Genomic DNA, 21,201 nt, shown 5'->3' on the forward strand with positions numbered 1-21,201 from the left:
GGCTCAGGCAGCCAGGAGCTTGACGGGCGCACTCTCCCCGGGTGCGGCGCGCCCTCTCTGGACTTTATTTTTAAATTGCATGCTTTATTTCATAGTCTTTATAAAGACCTTTTAACAGTCATCCTAAAAAAACAATTTAGAACAATATTTTCTCAAGCATGGTATCGCAGTTTGGGTCCTTTGGAAGTGGATGCCGAGCTAGAGATGGAGGTACAAGTTGCTTATTTAGAATCAAGAAAGGGAGGGTGCAAAGCCGCATTGGGCATGGGGAAATCAAAGTACAAAGCAGGCTAGACATAGCCTTAGCCCCTTCAGTGAGGAAATTCTGGAGCAAATATTGCCAGTCAGAGTTGACATGCATCTGACTGAGAGAGCGAGGCCTCAGTGTACTCCACGTTCCTCACGCTCCCTCTTACAGTCTGGTTCATGCTGCCCTGGAAGGACATGACCTGAGGTGACATGGCATCCGTAGACACAGCCTAGCAGGAGCTGACGGCTGGCAGCTGTCTGCTAACCACAGTCCTGGCAGCTGGGCATCAAGTCTTTCCTTGAAGGGGGATTGCATAGCACAGCACTATTTCTGTGTCCATGAGATGGGTTTTGGAGAGAGATGGATGAATAATATAGATTTTAATGTATAGAGGCAAATATGTACTTCATATCCAAGATTTCAAGGATTTGTTTAGGGAGCAGGCCAAACTAGTAAAAAAATTTTTTGAAGTGAGTCATTTTTAAGAAAAACATTAAGTACAGAAAAGTGCAGGCAATTAATAAGGTATAGCAAGATCATGAAGGTAATCTTCAAACCAGAAGTTTTAGCAACACTGTTGTAAGTGAATAGCCAGACTCTTTTAACACTTGTTAAAATGTCAGTGCTTACTAAATCCTTTTGAAAGGACCAATGTTAGCCTGATCCTATATAGAAATTCATTATCATGCAAAACTCTTCAGCAAGTGACTAATTCAAAAATAACAAAACATTGACATTTGAATCAAGTAACTTACCTAATTAAATAGAACGAACTGACAAGAACCATTTCAAATACATTTCTTCTAGCAGCATCTCTTGGTATCACTTTGTTTAAACTACTGTCCGGTAAGAAGTAATTTTGTGATAAACATAATTAAATAAGTCTCTGGTATTTATAGAGTTGCTCAAGTAAGAAATAGCACCATGTACTTCTGCAGCTATTTATATTTATACTTGAGGTGTCTTTTGGACTTCCCAAAGCAAATTTTGCATGTGCCACATTGCTTGTGTTTTACCCCAAACTCAGTGGGTAACTTATTTGAACCCTCCGTTGATTAGATTATAACTTAGTTACAATTCTTTGTCCATGCAAAGGGGACCTATGTCATAGCAAGAATCACCTATATGATATCCTCAAAATGTACGTTCATGAGAAAATTAAATTAATCCCTAGAAACTGCAAACAGAAACCCAGGCTATAGAGTTTATATACTGGGCAGTAGGGGAAACATGCACCTTGATTTTACAGCAATTTGGATTGAAGTAAAAGCAATGTCCATTTAAATATTGTGAAGTGAAAATTTTAAAATTACACTTAAATAAAATAACTTACCCCATAAACACAACAGAAGCAAAAAGGATAGGCTTGCTCTTTTGGATAAGAATTCCTGAATTACAGCTATATAACTGGCTTCTTAGGTGGCACTAGTGGTAAAGAACCCGCCTGCCAATGCATCAGATGCCAGAGACACAGGTTCGATCCCTGGGTTGGGAAGATCCCCTGGAGAAGGAAATGGCAAGCCATTCCAGTATTCGTGCCTGGAAAGTTCCATGGACAGAGGAGCCTGGTGGGCTACAGTCCATGGGGCCACAAAGTCGGACATGATTCAGTGATTGAGCAATAACAACAATATTAGATGAGTTAATTTCTCACAGGATGTTTAACTAAATGCATGTACATGTAAATTTCTAAGCTTTGAAACATAAGCAGTTCTCATTTGTGCTGAAACTTGCTCTCAACCAATAGTAGTTGCCACACATGGCAGTGCCTGGAAGGTGAAGCATTCTATGTCTGTGCTCCCACCACCCACACCCAGTGTTCCCATTACCCCACACCCGGTGCTCCCCACCACCCCACACTTGGTGGTCCCTACCTCCCCCCACCTGGTGGGCCCAAGCTAAGATGAGGGAATCAAAGGCCAATCCTCTTGCCTCAAAGTGACCCAAGTCAATGATGACATTCCTGCTCTAGCGCTCCCTGTGGGATCAGTATAAACTTCAGTTGCATCCACGTGTTTACTTCTTCACCTCTCCTTTCCTGCTTCCCTTACAATTTTCCCTGAGCAGTGCTCCCTCAGCAAGTCACTTGTACTGCAATCTGTTTCTCAGGTTCAACTTCTAGGGAATGGCACCAAACACATCACCTTCCCTTTCCTTCCTCTGGGCAATTTCCTCTTCCACAGAAATTCTCTCCGAGTAGAAATAACTACCATGATTTTTCCAGTCATGTTCACTACGGTCAAGCATTTTGTTCTGAGGCATTTTCACTGGAAAAGAAAAAAAATCTCCATGGACTGGTGGTTCAGTGGTTAAGAATCCACCTTGCAATACAAGGGACACGGGTTTGATCCCTGGAGGGGGAACTAAGACCCCACATACTGAGGGACATCTAAGCCCATGCTCCATGACTACTGAGCCTATGAGCCACAATTAGAGAATCCGTGCTCCTCAGTGAAAGATCCCGCGTGGCTCAGTGAAGATCCCATGGGCAACAACTAAGACCCAACACAGCCAAATAAATAATAAGTAAAATATTTTAAAAGTTCTTCACATTGTAGCCTTCATTTTGAGAGGATTGAGAATTCAAGTCCACATATTTTCCTTCTATGACCTTTTTCTGTTCTAGGATCTGAATCACATATAGATGCTGCTCCCCAGGGGTTGGACTTACTTTAAAATGTACCTCTTTGTGGTCCAAGGCAAGATCCTCACTGATACTAGTATTCTCTGTCACCAACAAATATAGCTACATGAAAATTACTACATATTTTACAGCTTATATACATTTAGCATTGAGTTCTAATCACCATGAGCACAATTTGTATCTTTCGTAGGCAGAACTAACACTTATCCATGAACTATTATAATTCAATGCTAAATTATTAATGATCTCACTAGAGATTAAAAAATAGTGTTCCTGTGGCCTGTTAGATTCAATAAAATAGATAATATAGTTTCTGGTGGTGATTGTAGTTTAGTCACTAAGTCATGTCTGACTCTTGCGACCCCATGGACTGTAGCCCTCCAGGCTCCTCTGTCCGTGGAATTCTCCAGGCAAGAATACCGGAGTGGGTTGCCATTTCCTTCTCCAGGGGATCTTCCCAACCTAAGAACTGAATCCAGGTCTCCTGCATTGCAGGCAGATTCTTTACCAATTGAGCTTCAAGGTAAGTCCCCATGTCTAATTTCCGGGAGGAGTATTATATAAAGGAAAACATTGTCTCAACATGTTTAATGATCTCTGAATTTAATTACACTATCAATAGTCTATTAGAAAACATCTTGTATCTTTGTGAAAGCAAAGCATTACTAGTTAAAGTAGCAAGGCTAAAATTGTGAAGTTAGTAGATATTATTAGGGCAAAGGAATGGGAGAGGGATGTGAGAGATGGCAGGTCAAATTTCAGTTCAGTTCAGTCACTCAGTCATGTCTGACTCTTTGCGACCCCATGGACTGCAGCACGACAGGCCTCCCTGTCCATCACCAACTCACAGAGTTTACTCAGACTCATGTCCATTGGATCAGTGATGCCATCCAACCATCTCATTCTCTGTCATCCCCTTCTCCTCCCACCTTCAATCTTTCCCAGCATCAGGGTCTTTTCCAATAAGTCAGTTCTTTGCATCAGGTGGCCAAAGTACTGGAGTTTCAACTTCAGCATCAGTCCTTCCAATGAATATTTGGGACTGATTTCCTCCAGGATTGGTTTGATCTTGCAGTCCAAGGGACACTCAAGATTCTTCTCCAACACCATAGTTCAAAAGAGTATGAAAAGGCAAAAAAGGTCAAATTTAGATGTGCTTATTTAATACCACAGGTTATAGTGCTCCATTAGATAATATAAGACACCCCATTTCAGGAATTGACTCAAAGTGGATTTAAATAATTCATGGTTTAATGAAATGAAATCTAGAAACCCAATACCTTTAGCAAATGACATAGGTGCTCTCTCAGCTTACTCACCTCTTTTTATTCTAACACAAGCTTCTTCACATGTACCCTTAGATTTTGCCAGTCTCTAAAGTTGTACTGTCCAGTGGATTTTATGCTATTCTCCAAGGAAATATTACCCTTTCCCCTATCTTGAGCCTCTTTTTATCTTTTGGGTCTTTCCTATTAGGCTAAAAATACATTCAGGTCACTCGCATCTTACAAAAACGATTCAAATCAAAACCAAAATCTTTTTGTCAATCCAACATTTAATGAGCATCATTTAAATAAAAATAGAATAGCTTTTAATTGTTTATTAACTTAAAAATACTATGGAATGTGTCATGCATACAGAAGATACAATATTTACTTGGACAATTTTAAAAATAGTATAAATATGTATGTACTCATTACTCTGGAGGAGGAAATGGCGACTCACTCCAGTATTCTTGCCCAGAAAATTCCATGGATAGAGGAGCCTGGCAGACCTCCCATCCATGAGGTCACAAAGAGTTAGACATGACTGAGTGACTGAGCGCACACAGACCCATTACTCAGATTAAGAAATAGAACATTCAAGGAACATAGAACCCTCAGTTATATCCATCTTCCTCCCCACAATGATACACATCACTCTGAATTTTGTTAATCAACCACTTATCTTATTTGCATATTTACCATCGCCATATGTATTCCTACACACCATCCTTAGTTTTAAAACAGAAGGGACTTCCTTGGCGGTCCAGTGGTTAAGAATTCACTTTCCAGTGCAGGGGATGATGTGGGTTCAGTCCTTAATCAGGAAACTGAGGTCCATGTGCTGCAGAGCAAGCCCACTCTCTGCAACTACTGAGCCTGTGCACTCTGGATGCTCAAGGATGCACAGGGAATATAGCCAATATATTGTAATAATTCTAAAGTGAAAGCAATTTTCAAAATTGTATAAAAAATTTTATGAGAACACATTCCATTAGTGTTTAGGAAGATCCAAGCACTTCCTAAAGATGCCACCTTAATATTACCATCACTTTTGGGGTGATTCAACATATGAATTTGGGGGGGACACATTCAAACCATAGTACTTGGCGATTTGAATATCCACTAAGATTATATGTTTATTCCCTGGCTTTTTGGTTCTTTGATCTCTCCGCCTTGATCTTATTGCCCACTCTTGGCAGCCACCCACTGTCATGCTCATATCAGAGAATTTTATCTCTATTGCAACTTGTCACGATCTGTTTCAAGGACTGTTCCTATCTATCCAACTCATCATCTTCCAGTTTTTTTCTTTAAAAAATTTATTTGCTTGTCAAAATGTCTATGAATTTTGCCAGATGAGAAATGGGATGAGCTTCTTTCTGTCACATTATTGTTTACATAAAACTTTTAAAATTGTAGCTGTTACCTGCAATCCTTCAAATACAATTAGATTTATCAATTTGCAATCCCAACACTTTTCATTGTCCTTCACACTCTTCAAACTTTGCTTCTCACCCAGGTTGGATTCCAGGGACAATCATTATTGCCATACACTTGTATACACACTCATCTCCCTTGCTCCTCTTGTGCTTTGGCATGCTCACCTGGTAACAATCAACTCAAATCAACTCTAATTAAATTCAACTCTGTTCATCCTGTGCTTTCATTTATGCAACTGCAGGGGAAAAAATACACCTATGCAGGATGCACTCCCTTTACACATTTATTTTTGACTGGTTTTAATAGTTTTTAATTATTTGATATATGGAAAACTTCAAGAATAGTACAAAAGTTTCCCACATACCCTTGATCAGATTCTTCAAATATTCATGTTTCCATGATATCTCTGTTTGTTTCATGATTCTTTCTCTATATACAATTGTTTTCTGAATCATTTGAAAATGATCCAAATCTAAATACAGGAGTTGTTGCTGTTTAGTTGCTGTTGTTTAGTCACTAGTTGTTGCTGTTTAGTTGCTGTTGTTTAGTTGCTAGTTGTTGCTGTTTAGTCACTCAGTCTTGTCTGACTCATTGACACTCCATGGACTGTAGACGGACAGGCTCCTCAGTCCATGGGATTTTTCAGGCAAGAATACTGAAGTGGGTTGACATTTCCTACTCCAGGAGATCAGTTAAACTTAAATAAATATTCATCAGTATATTTCCTAAAACAAAGACCTTTTCTTACCTCATTCAATTCAGTTCAGTCGCTCAGTTGTTTCCTACTCTTTGCGACCCCAAGGACCACAGCATGCTAGGCTTCCCTGTCCATCACCATCTCCTGGAGCTTATTCAAACTCATATCCATTGATTCAGCGATGCCATCCAACCATCTCATCCTCTGTTGTCTCCTTCTCCTCCCGCCTTCAATCTTTCCCAGCATCAGGGTCTTTTCCAGTGAGTCAGTTCTTTTCATCAGCTGGCCAAAGTATTGGAATTTCAGCTTCAACATCAGTCCTTCCAATGAACATCCAGGACTGATCTCTTTTAGGATGGACTGGTTGGATCTCCTTGCAGTCTAAGGGACTCCTAAGAGTCTTCTGCAACACCACAGTTCAAAAGCATCAATTCTTCAGTGCTCAGCTTTCTTTATAGTTCAACTCTTGTATCCATACGTGACTACTGGAAAAACCATAGCCTTGACTAGATGGACCATTGTTGGCAAAGTAGTATCTCTGCTTTTTACTATGCTGTCTAAGTTTGTCATAGCTTTTCTTCCAAGGAGCAAGAGTCTTTGAATTTCATGGCTGCAGTCACCATCTGCAGTGAATTTGGAGACCCAAAAAATAAAGTCTCTCAATGTTTCCATTGTTTCCCCATCTAGAAATGATAGGACCAGATGCCATGATCTTAGTTTTCTGAATTTTGAGCTTTAAGCCAACTTTTTCACTCTCCTCTTTCACTTTCATCAAGAGGCTCTTTAGTTCTTCTTCAATTTCTGCCATAAGGGTGGTGTCATCTGTATATCTGAGGTTATGATATTTCTCCTGGCAGTCTTGATTCCAGCTTGAGCTTCATCCAGCCTGGCAGTTTGCATGAGGTACTCTGCATATAAGTTCAATAAGAAAGTGACAATATACAGCCTTGACATATGCATTTCCCAATTAGGAACCAGTCTGTTGTTCCATATCCAGTTCTAACTGTTGCTTCCTGACCTGCATACAGATTTCTCAAGAGGCAGGTCAGGTGGTCTGGTATTCCCATCTCTTTCAGAATTTTCCACAGTTTGTTGTGATCCACACAGTCAAAGGCTTTGGCATAGTCAATCAAGCAGAAATAGATGCTTTTTCTGGAACTCTCTTGCTTTTTCAATGATCCAGTAGATGTTGGCAATTTGATCTCTGGTTCCTCTGCCTTTTCTAAAACCAGCTTGAATATCTGGGAGTTCTTGGTTCATGTATTGCTGAAGCCTGGCTTGGAGAATTTTGAGCATTACTCACTAGTGTGTGAGATGAGTACAATTGTGCAGTAGTTTGAACATTCTTTGGCATTGCCTTTCTTTGAGATTGGAATGAAAACTGACCTTTTCCAGTCCTGTGGCCACTGCTGAGTTCCCCAAATTTGCTGACATATTGAGTGCAGCACTTTCACAGCATCATCTTTTAGTATTTGAAACAGCTCAACTGAAATTCCATCACCTCCACTAGCTTTGTTCGTAGTGATGCTTCCTAAGGCCCACTTGGGTTCACATTCCAGGGTGTCCGGCTCTAGGTGAGTGTGAGTGATCACACCTTCGTGGTTATCTGGGTCGTGAAGATCTTTTTTGTACAGTTCTTCTGTGTATTCTTGCCACTCTTCTTAACCAAAAGTATTAATTATCCATAAATAAATATCAATAAATTTATCTGCATCATTCTTTTTTTGTAACGCTAGCTCTAATAAACATTTAGTATTCAGTATTTCTCAACTGTTCTAGAGTTCTAGAAATGTCTTTTATAACTTTTTGGAACTAGGATCTGCAACAGTCAGTATCTTTTTATCAATAACTTCTATCGATGATTTGAAGGAACCAGCCCTTGCAATGCAATTCCCTTTTTCGCACTCTGGAGCACAGTATGTATGGTGAGAAGTAGAGTGGAGGCTTTGGGAGGAGTGACTTGTGCTAGAAGCCATGTCATAGTAGGCACAGGCCTTTGAGGCTGAGAGGTAGGTATGGGCAGAGACTCATCATGATTGCTAGTAAATACAGGCATGCTTAGTTGCTCAATCCTGTCTGACTCTTTGTGACCCCATGGACTGTAGTCCACCAGGCTGCTGTATGAGATTTCCCAGTCAAGAATACTAGAGTGGGTTGCCATTTCCTACTCCAGGGGATCTTCCCAACCCAGGGATCAAATCCACGTTTCCTGCTTGGTAGGCAGATTCCTTACCACTGTAGCCACCTGGAAAGCAATAAATAAACCATTCAAACATTTAAAAATTACATCTCCTCTTTAATACAGCCACCAACATCCGGCTTTAATTATCCTTGAGGTTGCTACCAACAGTGACCCTGGAAGAGGGTCCAAAACACTGCATTCATTTCCAGAACTAGGATGTTTCTGAAGTAAGGCTTTCTCACGGAATAAAGTGTTCAGTGTCACAAAACAGTTAATTGTCCTGACACACCTTAGTTGCAATGACTCACAGATGACGGTGAGTCCATACTGTGAAGTGAGGTAGTGAGACGCAGCAACAGACAGTCCAGTGTCCTGGACCTCGCATGGATTTGCCTCCAAAGAAATAGCTTCTCCAGATCCAGTTCCCCTGAGCGCGTGGCCAACATAAATCTTTGTGCATTAACCCTTGATTCTCATACACGAGTCGGTAAACCAATTTGGAAGAGGTCATCTCTCCGAAGCCAACTAGAATCTTCTTCCAAATGTCTCTGACGCGTCCCCATGGGGCACCTGTCAACACACTTTGAAGTCCTCTTGGGTATTTTTGTGGAAGAGAAAACACAGCTATGGTGTTTCTCAGCCACGCTTGGCAAAGTTTACGCCACCGTCACGCTCAAGACTTCCAAACATTGACTCAGACTTCCGGCTGAGTCAGTACATCCTGAGGGACAAGGGGGTGGGGTGGAGGCTGGGAGTCCTGAACGGCCTCCAGAGGGCGCCAGACACGCCGAGGAGACCCAAAGTGCCCCTCGGAGAGCTTGCGTGCGGGACTCCCGGGGCCGGGATCCCAGAGCGCGCTCCGGGAGAGGGCGTGGGGCGCGCGTGATCGCCCCTCCCCGCGGCGGGGCGCGCGTGCGCGGTACTCGGCGGCGGAGGGATCCGCGATGGAAGGCTTCCTGACTGTCCGCCTGGTAAGCGGCGCTGTTCTGGGACCTGGCAGTTCTCTTCGCGAAGGTTGTTAGAACCCTCTCAGATTGTGAAAAGTATTTCCTCTTTTCCCCTTTCTTTTTCTTGTTGCTCATCGGAGTAATTTGAAGAGTTGTTACCGAGGAAACGGTTCCTGTGCTTCCCGGAGCCTTTCCCTCTGGGCGATGGGAGGAGGGTCTGTTTTTCTGGGGGCTAAGAGTGGCCTCTCTGGGGCGTGGAGTGTGGCATTGGGTCTTGAAATGTCCTGTCCAAACCTCAGGCCCCGCTGTGGTGATTCTGACCCCGTATCAGATTGATCCAGCCTCACGCCGCCCCCTTAACTCTCAGCTCTTGATTAAAGGGCTCAGAACTCTAAATAGTTTGAATCACTGTGTGGTGTGAACCGCGTTTTCGGTTTCAACTACCTTGGTTATTTGTTTACTACCTTATCTGATTAACGGAAGGATTTGCTGATTAATCTTAAGGGTGAAAGCCCACTTTTGTTGCAGGAGTACTTGCATTTCTGAACACTGTCCTCATTGCTTTTACGCTGGTTGTGTGTATGTATGTATTTTACTTTAAGAGAATCGCAGTTAGAGCAGTACCTTTTTAATCGAGAGCATTTTACAGTTTACAGAACGGTAGAGGCATTCAAATAATTGTTGGATGAACAAATGAGTGGACTTGGTATTTCAACTGATTCTCAGAACGTTATGGTGAAATAGACCAGGTAAGATATTCATGAGCCCAAGCAGTCAGTCATTAAACTATGTTCTAGGTACTGCGTGTTTGGCATAAATAGTGAGCAACACAGACATGATCCCTGTTCTCAATGAGCTTATTGTCTAGACTACAGAGAGTTGTTGCCCCGACTGTAAAGTGGAGAAAGCAGATTTAGAGAAGTTAAGTGAAAGTGAAAGTGTTAGTCGCTCAGTCCGACTCTTTGAGATCCCATGAACTGTAGCCGGCCAAGCTCCTCTGTCCATGGGATTTCACAGGCAAGAATACTGGAGTGGATTGCTGTTTCTTACTCCAGGGGATCCTCCCGACCCAGGGATCAAAACCGGGGTCCCCTGCATTGCAGGCAGTTTCTTTACCATCTGAACCACCAGGGAATCTTAGAGAGGTTAACTGACTGCCAATGACCTCGCAGCTGATACCTTAGAGAGATGAGATTCTGTTGTGGCCACTCGGTAAAGCCAGAATGGACTCCTACTCAACATTTGATTTGGAGATGGAAACTGATGAATACACACACACACACACACACACACACACACACACACACACACACCCCCACACACACACACCCCCACACACACACACCCCTTGAAGAGGTTTATTACTTATATATAACGGCTTATTACTTAGTGAAGTACATAGTGGAGTACACAGTACATAGTGAAGAGGGAAGAACAGGACAGTCTTCTTAAGCAGATCCAAAGTGACTTGAAAGGACAAGCGAATGAGGCTGGCTCTGGGCTTTTGCGGTGGTTAGGGGGTGGGGTCAAGGGTTCCTGCAGTGTGGACAGATTGTTGCTTTGTTTGACTCTGGCATCCACACCAAAGGAAAGGGCACCCAGACTTTTTTTTCTTAACCAACTTGCCCATTTGAGAGACAGGGAGGAGAAGAAGGGGTGAAGTTTAAAACTGTCATCAGGCAAACATCAAAAAATTGAATGAGACTCATTATAATTTACACTTGATGTCTGGCTGATGACTGAAATGTACCATTTTTCACTTAGTTGAATTTTGAACTTAAGTAAGCCATCCTGGCTCTTGTATGAGGCCTAGAGACTGAAGTCAGTAAGGAAAATAAAAGTGCCACTGAATACCTTGTTCAGGAGTCCATTGATATGTATTTTGAGGAATAAAACAAGTACCTTGGCCACTGTTAGGAATGTCTGGAACTCTTGATGGGGATAAAGAGTGTTCTGGCGAGGCCTTTTATTGTGGCTTTATTATATGTATCGACACTTGTTACCTTGATTTATATTTTGAGTATCTGAAAACAAGAGAGTTCTTTATTCCAAGTGGTGCCACTGTTAGGCATGGCCTAAGAGTCTGTAAAAATGCACAGATAAAGCCAGTTGTTGGCCGAAGCATTCAGGGTTAAGGTAACTGTGGGCATTTCAGTCAGTTTTGCTGACCTCTGGGTCCTTTCCTTCATTAGGGACATCCTGGTTAAAGGATGAAAAGCAGTGGTCTCCAGTGAGCTCCAGCATGTGGAGGGATATTGATGCTGTCCACCAAACAGCAGGTTTGTCCATCAGACTAACAATAGGAGTTTAAAGTGTTGAGCTCCTACAGCTTTTCACTCAGTTGAATCCAAATTGATCTCCAGGTATTCAAAGGGTGTGAGAGAGGGGTGACTTCTTCTTGTCTCATGACAAATGACAAAGGAGTGAGAACAGGGGAGGCCATGCCCGCCAGTAGGTGGGATATGTTGGAAGGCCCAGATTTGATTCTGTCCTGCAGCAAGGAGACCTTGGTGGCTGTGCTGAGCTTGAAAGGTCCTGCTGCCGGGATGGGCAGCTTGATGTGGAGGGTAGGCTCAGAGCTTACAAGAGCCTCTGCTTCGAGGGGGGTCCAGTGTGCTATCAGTCATTGCTGTTCAAATGACATATTGTGTAGGGGTAAGGAGATAATTTGTTGCATTAGAAGCCCGTGGACAACTTAGAGGCATTATGAGTGGCTCAGAGTCTCCAGGAGTCATGAAGAGAGGCTGCTAAAGTATCTACAGTGAAGGATTCTTTGTATGTGTATTTATGTGCTTGTGTGTTGGTTTGGGGGAGGAAGTAGCACTGCTGGGAGTGTCTATTGTATTATAATTTTGACAACTTTCAGAATCTTTTTTGGGAGGGAGCCCTGTTCAGGGTGGACTTACCTGCAAGTAACAGCATAAACAGGCTTAAGTAGAATTTGTGAACAACTAATATATCACCTCCAGAATCCAAAAGGACCTAAAAGATGTTGGATTTGTGTGTGTGTGTGTTTTTAATTTAACTTATTTTATCCAAGTATATTTGATTTACAGTGTTGTGTTAATTTCTGCTGTACAGCAAAGTGATTCAGTTACACATTTTTTATACTCTTTTCCATTATGATTTATCACAGGATATTGAATATAGTTCCCTGTTGGACTTGTTTTAATGTTGTTTCTTGACATTATCAGGGATGGAGTCGCCCTTGGTTTACCAAATAGTTTTCAGGAATTTAACCAAAGTAGCAGGCCTTATACTGAGTGTGGAGCAATGGCCCATTTTCTTTTCATGAGTATTTGTATGTCCTGAAGGAGTGTGTCAAAAGAATGACCTTAGAGGAGAATGTAACATCAATCCTGTGCTCCTGGAGAGACCTGGATACAGTTACCTGTAAAGGCTGTATGGAGTGGCAAGGCTTTTGAGATACCCTGTGTGTAGCCAGGTAAAGGTATATCATGACCCTCTGGAGGTGAAGGCAAACTGTGACCAAGAGGTCACTGAACAGAACATGCTTATCAAACTTACAGCATCAGAATGTTTATCAGTTTCTGATTGAATGGTATCAGTAATTTTAATACTATTGGACAGAGAGACCTTCATGGGTAGGACCATGGCGTCAGAGACACACTCATCAACTGTGAGGCCCTATTCTTCACTCCATCTTCACCAGGCCACACTGGGCTACTAAGTGGAGAAACAATAAAGACAATTACTCTTTCATTAATTGGGTCTTATATAATAAATCTCAATCTTTGAAGGCCTTGTTTTATTTTACATTGAGCTATGTTAACTGTTTTAACTAGAGTTGAGGGTAGTACAGAGGGTCTCACCTTTATAAAAGCCATCTTGCAAGCTCCAAAGACTTGATTAAGATTTATTACTCATTGGATCAGAGCATCCTTTGCCACTGCATGATATTTTAGGACAGTGTGTTCTGTGATCAGGGAGAATTTAGGCAAGGTAGTTCTGGTAGTTAAGGTGAGACATACATATTTGTTGCCCATTTAATGTTGAATATTTCCCTAAGATTATAGAGAGTGACTTGTTTAGATTTAGTTCTTTAAGTCTTCAGGGATAACTGTAGTTTGATCCCAGTATTGACTAAAGCCATGAATATTTGCCAGTCAATGCATTTTAGCAGGTGTTGAAGTTCATTCAAAACCTATGCTGTACTATTTATAATAGCCAGGACATGGAAGCAACCTAGATGCCCATCAGCAGACGAATGGCTAAGGAAGCTGTGGTACATATACACCATGGAATATTACTCAGCCGTTAAAAAGAATTCATTTGAATCAGTTCTAATGAGATGGATGAAACTGGAGCCCATTATACAGAGTGAAGTAAGCCAGAAAGATAAAGATCATTACAGCATACTAACACATATATATGGAATTTAGAAGATGGTAATGATAACCCTATATGCAAAACAGAAAAAGAGACACAGATGTACAGAACAGACTTTTGGACTCTGTGGGAGAAGGCGAGGGTGGGATGTTTCGAGAGAACAGCATGTATATTATCTATGGTGAAACAGACCACCGGCCCAGGTGGGATGCATGAGATAGATGCTCGGGCCTGGTGCACTGGGAGGACCCAGGGGAATCGGGTGAGGGGGGAGGTGGGAGGGGGGATCGGGATGGGGAATAGATGTAACTCCATGGCTGATTCATGTCAATGTATGACAAAACCCACTGCAATGTTGTGAAGTAATTCGCCTCCAACTAATAAAAATAATTGGAAAAGAGAAAAAAACCTATGCTGTAAATCCCACTCGTGGGCATATATCTGGAGAAAACTCTAATTTGAAAAGATACATGCACCCCAGTGTTCATAGCAGCACTAGTTATAATAGCCAAGACAGGGAAACATCTTAAATGTCCATTGACAGTAAATGGATAAGGAAGAGGTGGTACATGTGCACAGTGTACCTCTCAGACATAGGAAAGAATGAAGCAATGCCATTTGCAGCAACATGGATGTACCTAGAGATCATCATATTAAAGGAAATCAGACAGAAAAAGACAAAAATCATACAATGTCCTTATATGTAGAATCTAAAAAATAATAAATGAATTTATTTACAAAACAGGAATAGACTTACAGAAATAGAAAACAACCTTATGGTTACCAAAGGGGAGAGCAGGGTGGGGAGGTAGGAAGAGATAAATTAGGAGGTTGGGATTAACATATGCATGCTGCCATATATAAAATTGATAAACGAAAAGGATCTACAGTATAGCACAGGGAACTTTATTCAGTATTTTATAATAGCCAATAATGGAAAGGCATCTGAAAAAGAATATAGATATATAACTGAATCATTTTGCCTTATACCTGAAACTGACACAATAATGTAAAATAACTATGTTTCAATAAAAAATAGTTGTATATATTTAAAAACTCTGTGGTGTAGAATTTTGTTGTATAAATTATTTTAATACATTTTGGATTTCCAACTGAGTCAAATTGTGGACTTGTTTCAATTTTTTTGTTTACTTGTTTCTTCTTCCTGTATACAGCTGTGTTTCTCTCTCTTTTTGGTGGTTAGAGAATGTACATTGGGTAGAGGAGGTCCTTTCTATCTTTTTATATTTAGAAATTTCTTCCTCCAGAGAACCTCAAATCAGTATCACTAGGGTTTGGGGCTTCACCCCTGGCAGTGTTTACTTCATAGAATTTAGGAAACTCAAGCTTAAGTTTTTTATTTTTTAGGTCAGAGCTCAGGTTTGTTTTTTTTTTAAATAGAAATATAATTGCTTTACAATGTTGTGTTAGTTTTGCTAGTTTCTGCTGTAGAACACCTGTGAATCAGCTATATGTATACATGTATCCCCTCTCTCTTCTGCCTCCCTCCCACTCATGTAAGTTGAGTTTGAATTACCCTTTGCTGTACTATGTGGGTTCTGTGAGTGCTTTTCAATGTAACCCTGAGGATCAGCATTTTTGTTCAAAGAGGCATAGGAGGTGGCTGCAGTAGTGGCAGTGGTATTTAAGAGTCCTGGTGAGCTTTGTGCTCTTATAATAGATGCCACTTCACCTCACTTTTCTCTCTTTTTTTAGCTCCATAGTGACTGCTTTCATGAGTGACCACCACATGGGCCCATATCTTGCAATGGATGTAATCTTTTCCCTAAGCACTGAGGTGGTGCTGGTGGTCAAGAATCTGCCTGCCAATGCAGGAGACACAGGAGACACTGGTTCAATCCCTGGGTTGGGAAGATACCCTGGAGTTGGAAATGGCAATCCACTCCAGTATTCTTGCCTGGAAAATTCCATGGACCGAGGGGCCTGGCAGTCTACAGTCCATGGCGTTCCAAAAGAGTAGGACATGGCTAGCATGTGCCCATAAGCACTCTATACATTGAGGCCAGTGCCTGGTTGAGATACCGGATTAATTTATTTTATTTCTTTCATTGTTTGTATAAATCAGAGTTAATTTGCCAGGTTCCTTACCAATGGACAGTAAGAATGTTTCCACTTTCTTTGTATTAGAAACTTTGTTGACCTCATGTGCACATTAAACTGATGAATTGTAGTACATCTGTACCCATTTTAAACCCAATTGCATTGCAAATTATTCTCCAAAGAGGTTGAGCCAATGGTTACTCTCATTGCATTGTATTTATTATTATTATTATTTTTTTTTTTTTTACTGTCTAATTGTTACTCTAGCTGACTGAACTTCTAGAGGCTAAGGACTTTGTGTTTTACTCATTTTTGAATCTCTAGTACAAACTAAATTTCCTAATAAATAATAGTGGTTGGAATATATGTGATGTGTGTATGACTATATGAACTGCAGAAGCAAAAACATTAATTACTGTTTTCTAAAAGTTTAAATATTGTCCTTTTCACAATAATTTGTGTATTTTGAGCATTTATTGTTTTCTTTTTTAAATGAACATTTCTCAGTAAGTAATTTAAATTGTTTGATACTTGTTTCCAGGTAATAAACGAAAGGAATTCAAGTTTTGCCACTGGGTTAAGGAAGAATTAGAGAAAATCCTACTCCACTTGTGGATGAGAGTGATATAGTGTCAGCTAAAGAACAGGGGCCAAATATATATAACTGGAGTGGTGACTGAAGCTTTTTATGGTAATTTATTTTCTTTCTTATGTCTTCATTTTAACATTAAATTCAAGATTTCTTTGTCTGTAGCAATTCTTATAACTTATAATATTTATAATATTTTCTTGTTCAGTTTAGTTCAGTCGCTCAGTCGCATCCAACTCTTTGTGACCCCATGAATCGCAGCATGCCAGGCCTCCCTGTCCATCACCAACTCCCGGAGTTTGCTCAGACTCATGCCCATCGAGTCGGTGATGCCATCCGGCCATCTCATCCTCTGTCGTCCCCTTCTCCTCCTGCCCCCAATACCTCCCAGCATCAGGGTCTTTTCCAATGAGTCAGCTCTTCTCATGAGGTGGCCAAATTATTGGCATTTCAGCTTCAGCATCAGTCCTTCCAAGGAACACCCAGGGCTGATCTCCTTTAGGATGGACTGATTGGATCTCCTTGCAGTCCAAGGGACTCTCAAAAGTCTTCTCCAATACCATAGATCAAAAGCATCAATTGTCTAAGTTGATCATAACTTTCCTTCCAAGGAGTAAGCATCTTTTAATTTCATGGCTGCAATCACCATCTGCAGTGATTTTGGAGCCCCCCAAAATAAAGTCTGACACTCTTTCCATTGTCTCCCTATCTATTTGCCATGAAGTGGTGGGTCCAGATGCCATGATCTTAGTTTTCTGAATGTTGAACTTTAAGCCAACTTTTTCACTCTCCTCTTTCACTTTCATCAAGAGGCTTTTTAGTTCATAAGGGTGGTGTCATCTGCATATCTGAGGTTATTGATATTTCTTCCGGCAATCTTGATTCCAGCTTGTGCTTCTTCCAACCCGGCGTTTCTCATGATGTACTCTGCATATAAGTTAAATAAGCATGGTGACAATAACAGCCTTGACATACTCCTTTTCCTATTAGGAAAAAGTCCATTGTTCCATGCCTAGTCCTAACTGTTGCTTCCTTACCTGCATATAGGTTTCTCAAGAGGCAGGTCAGGTGGTCTGGTATTCCCATCTCTTTCAGAATTTCCCACAGTTTATTGTGATCCACACAGTTGAAGGCTTTGGCATAGTCAATAAAGCAGAAATAGATGTTTTTCTGGAACTGTCTTGCTTTTTCTATGATCCAGTGGATGTTGGCAATTTGATCTCTGGTTCCTCTGCCTTTTCTAAAACCAGCTTGAACATCTGGAATTTTGCAGTTCACATATTGCTGAAGCCTGACTTGGAGAATTTTGAACATTACGTTACTAACGTGTGAGATGAGTGCAATTGTGCAGTAGTTTGAGCATTCTTTGGGATTGCCTTTCTTTGAGATTGGAATGAAAACTGACCTTTTCCAGTCCTGTGGTCACTGCTGAGTTTTCCAAAGTTGCTGGCATATTGAGTGCAGCACTTTCACAGCATCATCTTTTAGGATTTGAAATAGCTTAACTGAAATTCCATCACATCCACTAGCTTTGTTCATAGTGATGCTTCCTAAGGCCCACTTGGGTTCACATTCCAGGATGTCTGGCTCTAGGTGAGTGATCACACCATTGTGATTATCTGGGGCGTGAAGATCTTTTTTGTACAGTTCTGTGTATTCTTGCCACCTCTTCTTAATATCTTCTGCTTCTGTTAGGTCCATACCATTTCTGTCCTTTATTGTGCCTATCTTTGCATGAAATGTTCCCTTGGTATCTCTAATTTTCTTGAAGAGATCTCTAGTCTTTCCCATTCTGTTGTTTTCCTCTATTTCTTTGCATTGATCACTGAGGAAGGGTTTCTTATCTCTCCTGGCTATTCTTTGGAACTCTGCATTCAAATGAGAATATCTTTCCTTTTCTCCTTTGCTTTTCACTTCTCTTCTTTTCACAGCTATTTGTAAGGCCTTCTCAGACAGCCATTTTGCCTTTTTGCATTTCTTTTCCATGGGGATGGTCTTGATCCCTGTCTCCTGTACAATGTCACGAACCTCCGTCCATAGTTTATCAGGCTCTCTGTCTATCAGATCTCGTCCCTTAAATCTATTTCTCACTTCCACTGTATATTCATAAGGGATTTGATTTAGGTCATACCTGAATGGTCTAGTGGTTTTCCCTACTTTCTTCAGTTTAAGTCTGAATTTGGCAATAAGGAGTTCATGATCTGAGCCACAGTCAGCTCCCAGTCTTGTTTTTGCTGACTGTACAAAGCTTCTCCATCTTTGGCTACAAAGAATATAATCAATCTGATTTTGGTGTCAACCATCTGGTGATGTCCATGTGTAGTCTTCTCTTGTGTTATTGGAAGAGGGTGTTTGCTATGACCAGTGTGTTCTCTTGGCAAAACTCTATCAGCCTTTGCCCTGCTTCATTCCGTACTCCAAGGCCAAATTTGCCTGTTACTCCAGGTGTTTCTTGACTTCCTACTTTTGCATTCCAGTCCCCTGTAATGAGAAGGACATCTTTTTTGGGTGTTAGTTCTAAAAGGTCTTGTAGGTCTTCATAGAACCGTTCAACTTCAGCTTCTTCAGCGTTACTGGTTGGGGCATAGGCTTGGATTACCGTGATATTGAATGGTTTGCCCTGGAAATGAACAGAGATCATTCTGTTGTTTTTGAGATTGCATCCAAGTACTGCATTTCAGACTCTTGTTTACCATGATGGCTACTCCATTTCTTCTAAGGGACTCCTGCCCACAGTAGTAGATATAATGGTCATCTGAGTTAAATTCACCCATTCTAGTCCATTTTAGTTCACTGATTCCTAGAATGTCGACATTCACTCTCGCCATCTCCTGTTTGATCACTTCCAATTTGCCTTGATTCATGGACCTAACATTCCAGGTTCGTGTGCAATATTGCTCTTTACAGCATTGGACCTTGCTTCTATCACCAGTCACATCCACAACTGGGTATTGTTTTTGCTTTGGCTCCATCCCTTCATTCTTTCTGGAGTTATTTCTCCACTGATCTCCAGTAGCCTATTGGGGACCTAACCAACCTGGGGAGTTCCTCTTTCAGTATCCTATCATTTTCCCTTCTCATACTGTTCATGGGGTTCTCAAGGCAAGAATTCTGAAGTGGTTTGCCATTCCTTTCTCCAGTGGACCACATTCTGTCCGACCTCTCCACCATGACCTGGCCGTCCTGGGTGGCCCCACACGGCATGACTTAGTTTCACTGAGTTAGACACGACTGTGGTCCTGTGATCAGATTTGCTAGTTTTCTGTGATTATGATTTTAGTGTGACTTCTGATGCCCTCTTGCAACACCTACCGACTTACTTGGGTTTCTCTTACCTTGAACATGGGGTATCTCTTCACGGTTGCTCCACAAAGCGCAGCCACTGCTCCTTATCTTGGACGAGGGGTATCTTCTTACCGCTGCCCCTCCTCACCTTGAACGTGGAGTAGCTCCTCTCAGCCCTCCTGTGCCTGCGCAGCAGCTGCTCCTTGGAGGTGGGGTTGCCCCTCTCAGCTGCCCCTGCCTCGGGCGTGGGGTAGCTCCTCTTGGGCGTGGTCCCTGACCTCCGGCCTGTGGTGGCTCTTCTTGGCCGGCATTTTAGATATTTAAGTTTTAATCTAGAGCCCCAAAGACATTTCTGATTATACTCTCCTTTGGCCACTAGAAGGCACTGTTGTCCGGTTTGATGGAGTTGGAAACTACCTGCTTCAGTGTCCCTGGGAGAAATCTACACCACAGAAATGGATTCCATTTACATTGTTGCTCCTTATATTGGCAAGAGACTAATATTACACAGAGATTATAGTTCTCAGTGTTACTGAGAAGCCAGCTGTTTTACATAAATTTGATTGAAAGAATTGGTTCCTGAACCTAAAAGGAAGTTTAACAATGTTTGACCTGTAGTATATAATGATTTTAAGATAGGTTTTAAAACTAGAAGTTTCATATTCTGTTTGCACTGTGCTCACCTGGTTGCGTATCCTGGATATGCTTCAAATTTCCCTACTGTAAAATGAGATTCCTTCTTCTTGATTAGGAGCACAGTCTTTTGTAAGAACAACATTTCTGTTACCATGTGAATGCTTGCAGCTATTATTTTAAAGGACTCATGCTAAATCCCATGACAGCTATGAGCCATTTGATATAATCTGGTATAATGCCACTGTAAGTGAAATTTATATAAGATTCTTAGGCATATGTAGTTCCAATAGTAGTTCATTAGAAAGCTCATCTCTTGACCAGGCATACTTGGGAGCAGAATTTCTCATAATTTCAGAGTAGACTAAAAAAGACTTTAATAGGTATAAGGATCAGTTTAAGCACCATCATTCTGTTCATAATTAGCAGCTCATTTATTGAATGCTGTTGAATCTTAACATTAATAACACATTCTTCTTTCCTGTTAGAAAACTTAAGATTTTTTGAAGCATATCCCTAAGGAAACTATTTGGTTGCTAAGAAATATACAAATAAGTGCACATCCTAAGAAAGAATATGTCCTCTATGTTGATTGCATTGTTTTGATCACATTTTAAGAAAGTTTGACTGTTGTAGTAAATTTTTGTCTTTCTGCATTGCATTTTATAGCTTATGTTATTGTTTAGAAAGCCTTTATAACTCCAAGGGCTAAATAGTTACCATGACAGACTTAAAGCATCAAAAAGGGTGAAGCAAGAAAAGAAAAAAGCAAACGAATGAGAGAATTTAGAGATAGAAGGAAAGAGAAAAATAGAATTTTGTTCTAAGCTTTACTACTCTTTAGTATATGGACCCAGC

At 41.1% G+C, this 21,201-nt stretch overlaps 1 protein-coding gene across 1 annotated transcript in view; it reads left to right on the forward strand.

Moving 5' to 3' along the window:
* The first annotated feature begins 9,258 nt into the window (after nucleotides 1-9,258).
* Nucleotides 9,259-21,201, forward strand: part of GRAMD1C (GRAM domain containing 1C) — a 104,940-nt gene continuing 92,997 nt past the window's right edge. The window contains 3 exon segments of the mRNA XM_065943720.1: nucleotides 9,259-9,449; nucleotides 16,378-16,421; nucleotides 16,423-16,515. Of these exon segments, the coding sequence (XP_065799792.1) occupies nucleotides 9,423-9,449; nucleotides 16,378-16,421; nucleotides 16,423-16,515 (164 nt within the window). The 5' untranslated portion in view covers nucleotides 9,259-9,422.

This window comes from Muntiacus reevesi, chromosome 8 (genome assembly GCF_963930625.1).
Source record: "Muntiacus reevesi chromosome 8, mMunRee1.1, whole genome shotgun sequence".
Lineage (NCBI taxonomy): Eukaryota > Metazoa > Chordata > Mammalia > Artiodactyla > Cervidae > Muntiacus > Muntiacus reevesi.